The following is a 7,237-nucleotide window of genomic DNA, read 5'->3' as shown; positions in this document are numbered from 1 at the left end:
GTGGTAATATGCATAATTCATTGCTTCAGGTCATGCTATGTATATGTTCAGGACAAACAGAGTTATGTATCTGGGTTTGCTTCACTTATCCTATTTGTAAATAGTATTTTTTACATTCTGCTACATGTTGATCCTTACCTGATCGTGGCTACCATTATACCCATAATGATATACCCTTTGGTGATTTTAATTTTCTTACAGACCATGATTTTATTTCATCCACCACCTTGCTAGCATGAAGGACAAACATGCCTGCTGCCCTATTATGAAATGTGAAAATCCGTTACTATCTCTTTGTTGATTTCAGGGGAGGGCATTTAAATAAAAAAACTTGACCAGAGAAAATATTTATGCTTCGATTACCCCTCCACTATTGTATCAAACATTTCCTAGAATAAATATGCTATAAATAAATATGTATTGATCTATTATTTACAACTATTGTTATCTATGCTGCTTTATAAGCAAAAACTAGCTACAACAAATTAACGTTGCCGATGAACTAGCTAAACTAATTATTGTAGTTAAGTTATGCATATTAGACTTTTTATATGTCGCACCTTTAACTCTACAATGAATCAACGCAATGGTAACGTCAGTAGAGGTGATACAGCTGTAATAGTGATAGAAACGAGACAAAACGTGATTCAACTGTAATTAGCGAGACAAGACGGTAACCGCAATAGAAGTGATATGAATCCTGAGATTTCACGGGTACAGAAAATCATGCCTAATGTATCTTATACTCCTTCCGATTCACAATAATTGTTACGGCTTTGATTCATAACTTTGTTTATGATGGTATAAAAACAAAATAGAAAAATAAACGCTTTGCAAAAAGACAACAACACATATGAAAAAACTTATAAACCCACCACCATGCCTACCACACAGTGTCGAAACACAAAGCAGGCGGCGAGGCGAAGTTCGCAATCCGTCTAGTGTCCTGAATACTCGTGTAAAGTTTTGATAAAAATTGTGTTTTATTTTGAGCTACAGGAAAAAACAAATTTGTGGATGTGTATAGGGACAATAGTTTTCAGAAATTTGTCTTTTTTGTATAGCTCAAAATACAACATATTTTTCTACAATTTTTTTACCGTACATTTGGAATGTTTATATGTATGTGTGTATTTAATTTTAATTTTTTTTAATCCAAAAATATATGATTTTCAAAACTCAGGAGCACTGGTCCTAGGGTTTAGGTGCTAAAGACACTTTCCGCAAAATATACCGTTCGAACGATGTTGCATCGCAGAACAGCAGCACGTGCAACAGCTGCTTGCGACTGTTGGCATTTCTTGTGCAGTAGCTTCAGTATTTTAGTCTGGAAGCAAGGTTAGAATAGAAATTCCGATCGGATTGAAAGTCAGCGCCGAACACTCCTCCCAGCCCAGTCCCGATGTTTCCAATTATGGAGTGGACGGATTCTCTATTCCGAAATCTCCTTTCTGCTTGCTCCCGTGCAGTACAATCAACAAGCGTTGCCAGCTATTGATGCAAGATTTCGATTATACAATTAGGTCTTCTCAGGTAGGTTGTTTCGAAAGTTCAGGGTGCTTCACAGACAGGAAGAACAAAAGCAGGGAGACCACACAATACTTGCCATATATCGGCACAGAACTGTAGTGCCATCAAGGCCAAGGGAACCATTGGCAAGTTGCCTGGAACTATTCAGTCTGATTGCCAGGCATCTTATTACACAAGTGTCCTATGTGGTAACAAGCATCCTACATCCATAGGAAATCAAAAACCAAAAGACAACTAGTAGACAAAATAAAAACATACTTTGGAGTTCTGGTACAAGGAATTCCCTGCTATTGGATTCCTTACTAGATAGTCAAGCTTCACAATATCCCAATCTAAAAGACTGCTTCCACATAGCTGACATTTTCACGTACAGAGAGATGGCAGCTGGGAAAAGCAGAACAAAGTTTAAAGGAATAAAGGGGGAAAACACACAAGGAGTACAAATGCAGAAGATGGGACACCACATTTGTTACATCACACTAGTGGATGCCTCGAGGATAAAAAATTATAATGTAGATTACAACAATGCTAGATGTGGATTCTGGATACTGGATGAAGACTGAATGCCAGATATCGAGAATGTACAAGAATATAGTTTTTCAAGCCTGGATTTGACTATATATCTCATGTTCAGGCTTCAACTTTCAGCTCAGCAACCTGGCCAGATTTTTTTTGTTTGTAATCTACCTACAGCTCAAAGTTCAAAACCAATGTCTAACATTGCAGGCAGTAAACACTAAAACATTTATGGAAAGCCAAATAACACACTATTTGCGTAAAAGAAGGGGTGGAACAATAACAAATATGGCCTATATAGCCTTGGACATGCCATTTTTCTAACGACCTTAGCAGGATACTTCCAGCATTCATACAAAGCAAAAACTGAAGCAGAAAAGTTCAGTCGGAATAACATGGCAAGGTCTTACAAAGCATACTTGTGGCTGTTTATTACCAGAAGCTGATTATCAGAGGCCAAAATAGCAAAAAGACAACAAATTTAGACAGGCCAAGAGTGCAGCAAAAGAAAAGTGTACTCAACTCTCAGCACCTTATATGGAGACATTTTACTCCCTTGAATCAAACTCAGCGGAGCTTCTCCTTCACAGAATACTTCTTGGCAGCGTCCCGCACCTTCTCAATATACCCTTCAATTGGTGGCGTGAGTGTTGCCATGTACCGGTTTGCGGGGAACGGTGTCATGTCAGGAATCAAAGCAGCAGCTTGCAGCTTCTCAGGGAGAGCAGCAATGGCCTCCTTCTTGAGCCTCAAAAGCGTCGATTCTGCAGTTTGACGTGCACGATGTCGACGCATGAGGACACGGCTATATTCTTTGGCAAGACGCCGGCCATCTTCAACTGTCAGCTCATAATCAGGGATGGCCTCCTCATCAACCAAGCCAAGACTGATATAGTCAAGGCCCGGCGGACCCATCAGCACACGGCCATCTTCACCTCCACTGGTACCTTTGGACTTGGCTTTAGCCTTAGCTGCATCAAGCTCACGTTGTCGTTCCTTTGAGATGAGTCCAAGCTCCTCACGGTTGGCCTCACGAAGACGCTCCTTGGGGGACAGGTGCCGTAGAGGAGTAGGGGATTTCAGACAAGACTCTGCAATCTGAGTAATACGCTCAATAGCCTCACGACGACCACGGCCAGAGCCACCGCTCCCAGCTGAAGACGTGCCCCCCTTCTTTGCTATGACATTACGCTTCAAAGGCATGCCAGCTTTGAGCTTAGCCTTGCCTTTGGATGTGCCACTCACATGTGCGCGCTGCTGGAGCTGGTGATGCTGGCTGGTTATACCAGATGCCACTGCTGGGCTTACAGTGAGGGTTTTGAAAAGACGCCGGAACATGATACCAGATGCACCTGAAGCCATTGGACCACCTTGGCTGCAGAAATCAGAAATGCATTACTATCCTGGCTTTTCGACCAGTGTTAGATGTCATATACACTTATACAGGCAACTAATTCTAAAATCATGTCTAAAAGCATTCCACGCTAACAAAATCATCGGCCATTTATGTTCAGCATGTCTAAAAGCATTCCACGCTAACAGAAATCAGAAATGCATTACTATCTTGTTAGCGTGGAATGCTTTTAGACATGATTTTAGAATTAGTTGCCTGTATATGACATCTAAGACTGGTTAGTCTAACTAACACTAACAGATAATAAATCAGGACATCAGGTTACTAACACTAACAGATATGCATCAGGTATTCAGGTTACTACTTATTGCATACTTATTGCATCATACACCAGTACAATTATAAAAGGGATCCCATTACAAAATTACAGCAGACAATGATACATCATACATGTTACACAAAATTCGACAGTTGAGACTTGAGAATTGAGATGAACTTACAGGTACAGCAGCAGCTGTACTCGATCCTTCAGTTCGAGTGGATGAAGGTGAAGCCGTGGCTGACTAACAGAACAACAGAAGCCTGCGTCGCGTCGGGCCGTTGAGCAGGTGAAGACGTGAAGTAGAGGAGACGCCGAGAGCCCGAGACGGCCGTCCTCGCCGTCCTCCGTCGGGGAAGAAGAAGATAAGGTCACAGATCACGCCGACCGCACCATCGTCGCGTGAGCCGTGAGCGTCGGGGAAGAAGAGCGTGCGAGCGGCAGTGGCAGGCTGGGAGCTGGTCGGCGTCGGGGCGGCTACGGTACGGCGTCGGACATCGGCGGTCGGCAGGTGGGTGGCGGCGACTCGCGCCCGTGGAAGAGAAGAGTGGAGGCTAGGGTTTGCGTCTTTGCCAGGGGAGGAGGGGATTACTTGGGGTCTTGGGCTGGGGTTCACTGGGCCTTGTTCACTGGACTGGCGCAGGTGGGCTGGCCGGCTGGGCTAATATTTCGGGCTGAATGGGTACCCATGAACGAAACCCGAGTCGCCAGAATTAAATTTGGGTATCTGGAGCTGCCGCCCGATAGGAACCCGATGCTTCCCAGGTCCGGGTCAAATGGGCCGGGTCCGGGTCAAATGGGTTCGGGTCTTGGGTATCGGGTTTTATGCCCGGCGTGGCGTGAGACGAGTTGATGGTATGCTGATTCGTCGTTAGACAAGCTGATGGTATGCTGCGAAAATTTCAAAACGCAACAAGCCGTTTATTAGCCTTTGGGTGTACAACAAAGGATATAGTACACTAGAAAGCTTGACTGTCGGATACATATAGTGTACAAACTTCTCAACGATGAGATTTAACGGCTTACTGTACAAGTATACAACAATAGCTCTTTGGAGCTACCAGTTCCGCTGTTGCATAGGTGTTCTCTCTGGTTAAAGGAAAAACCCTGAACCCCACTGGATCTTGGAGGGGGCCAAGTAAAAGCCGAGAAAAGAACATGAGTTACTCATCAGTGGTTGCATGTTACCGTCTTCCCGTGGTTAGCATTCACACTGGAACGTGGAGCTGGGGATACATCTATTATCAGACGCGATCTTTTGAACGTCTATCTCACTGGCTGCCCGGGCTGCTTGAGCGGATACGTGTATTTTGTCCATCAGATTTACCTTGGGTGCCTCGAGGATCGCCTTTGGTGGTGACAATGCCCACTGCATTGCCCAAATAGCAAGAGGCCGTATGTATATCAGTGACCTGTAATGCCCATATATCCTCCATCTTTCTGGTGTTTGGAACCAATACATGCAGTGCCACATGAAACCCATGTCAACTATAACCAATAATCTTTGTTCAGAACATCATATGGTTTGGCAGGTACAATGATGTTGCAAATTTGCTGGGTACACGCAGCCTTTAGCACTACATTAGTTATGGATAGCGGCACAAAGCAAGCAGTCAAGAGTCGTTTGGATGGTATAGATCTATAGTACCCTCCATCCTTAAAAGGATGTCCTAGATTTATCTAAATTTGGATGTATCTATATATTAAATAGTATCTACCACTAGTAGAAAAATGGCTTTTGGTAGGGCTTTCCAAAACCGGTACTAAAGAATTGGTTCCTTACAAACCGGTATTAAAGGTGTCTCCACGTGGGCACCGAGGAGCCCGCGGGACTGGAGTCTTTTGGTACCGGTTTGTAACACAAACCAATACTAGAGGCTATTTCGTTAAAAAAAATCTATTTTTTTCTAATTATTTTATCCAGTGTACATATATACAACTTTAGACAAATTTAATACGTCTTTTTATGGACACAGGAAGTACTGAAATGGCATTCGTAAGCTACATCAAGATGATTGCATCCCCGCAGGAAGAGCTTACCCGTATCCATCTTCTGACCACCCGGCTAGAAATATTCCTTCCTCAGTGATAAAACATTGATGCTCCATTCCATGGAGCAACATGTTTGTTGCAACACCGTAACACCCGTCCAGATTTCCCGAGACTGCATGCATGTCTCATCCACCTTTCCCTTGGTAGTCATACCATTTACGGCTCCCATCCGTCCTCCTTTTACCTTCATAACATTGAACTCAAATATTTTTTGGAGAGCACCTCTTATCTTGTACTACTCATCAAAAATTGGAGGCAAACCTGACGATGCGGCCTACCACTGTCCTGCAAGCTAATCAGCCTGGAACGGCTGTTGCTCCTTGTACCACTGTCATAGTTGAAATAAGACCCATTCCATAACTTTGCCTCATACACTGCTTTAGCTTTCATGCACTTCAGCTTGTACTTTTCAGCGTATGGGCGATCCCCAAGGCGATGAGTGATTGTAGCTGCAGCTTGAAGTGCAGCAAGCCAGATGCAACCACACTAAGCACTAATTCCGTGAACAGTCCAGGCATCATAGGTTTAATCAGGAGATCCATCATTCTCAATCATACCATCACCATCTCGATCGAACTGATCCATGTAGTCCATCGCTGCACAGACTGCAGGCCAGACATCTCTACCAAATGCCATATCACCTGTGGCAGCAAAGTCTGGAGTACAAACTTGGAATTTAGATCTTTCCATTTGCTTGTATCATGTATGGTTGTAGGCATTCATTTCATGCCATGGATCGTGTGTTCCTAGGCGCCTTTGACTTTCCGGATTCCTGAGGTACCATCAACCAAAATTTGACTCTCCACCGATCTTCATACAGAACAGCATCAACGAAATCACGTTGAATACTCAGCTCTATTTTGGGGAACAAACCAAGGAGAGCAAAAGAACCATAGAAATGCACATCATATGTATTCCACATGAGGTACTCCAATCCCTCAGGTACAAAAAAGTTTCCAACATTTTCGGGGCCATCCTCGAAAATTAGGTAAGGAATTGGTTCTTGCAACCCATTGGTTTCTTCAGGCATCTGTGATCCATGAACCGCAGCATACATTGACACACTCAGATTGGTAAATTGGATAAATCAAACAACTCAGATTGATAACAGCTGTATCAATCTGCTTCAAGATATGGAGCTTGGACAAGAGGAAGGGGATTTCTATGAAAGCCAAAAACAGGATGTGTCTCAGGAGGAGCTCTCTGCACATCTAGACCTTGTGTTGACCACCAAAACCCACCGGCGAGCAGCGACAGGCAACACGTAGAGCCGGGAGGCTCCCAGGACTGCTGGTGGGCCCTGGTCCCTCGGGCGACGGCCCGCAATGCTCCGGCACGCACGTCCGATGCTGGTGCAAGGGCGTGCCACCTGACCTATACCTGGTCAGGAAGGTGATGGATTGCTTCGACTAGTTTCCTGCATGGCATACACGTAAACATTAAATACGAGCCTCGATCGGCTCTCA

The 7,237-nt window shown here is 44.1% G+C and overlaps 1 protein-coding gene and 1 pseudogene across 1 annotated transcript; both read right to left on the bottom strand.

The window, feature by feature from the left end:
- Positions 1 to 2,413: 2,413 nt before the first annotated feature.
- Positions 2,414 to 4,267, bottom strand: LOC127341817 (uncharacterized). Its single transcript, XM_051367748.2, has 2 exons — positions 3,901 to 4,267; positions 2,414 to 3,421 (listed from the first exon to the last, which is right to left on the bottom strand). The coding sequence occupies exon 2, from the start codon at positions 3,406 to 3,408 to the stop codon at positions 2,614 to 2,616; it is 795 nt and encodes a 264-aa protein (XP_051223708.1). The 5' UTR covers positions 3,409 to 3,421; positions 3,901 to 4,267; the 3' UTR covers positions 2,414 to 2,613.
- Positions 4,268 to 4,697: 430 nt separating this feature from the next.
- On the bottom strand, positions 4,698 to 6,831 carry LOC127338276 (uncharacterized; annotated as a pseudogene).
- Positions 6,832 to 7,237: the final 406 nt, after the last annotated feature.

Source organism: Lolium perenne, chromosome 3 (assembly GCF_019359855.2).
Source record: "Lolium perenne isolate Kyuss_39 chromosome 3, Kyuss_2.0, whole genome shotgun sequence".
In the NCBI taxonomy this organism is placed as follows: domain Eukaryota; kingdom Viridiplantae; phylum Streptophyta; class Magnoliopsida; order Poales; family Poaceae; genus Lolium; species Lolium perenne.
This window is presented reverse-complemented; position numbering and strand designations above follow the sequence as displayed.

Coding starts and splice junctions, on each gene's coding strand:
- LOC127341817 (XM_051367748.2), bottom strand. CDS start 3,408: ATGGCTTCAGGTGCATCTGGTATCATGTTCCGGCGTCTTTTCAAAACC.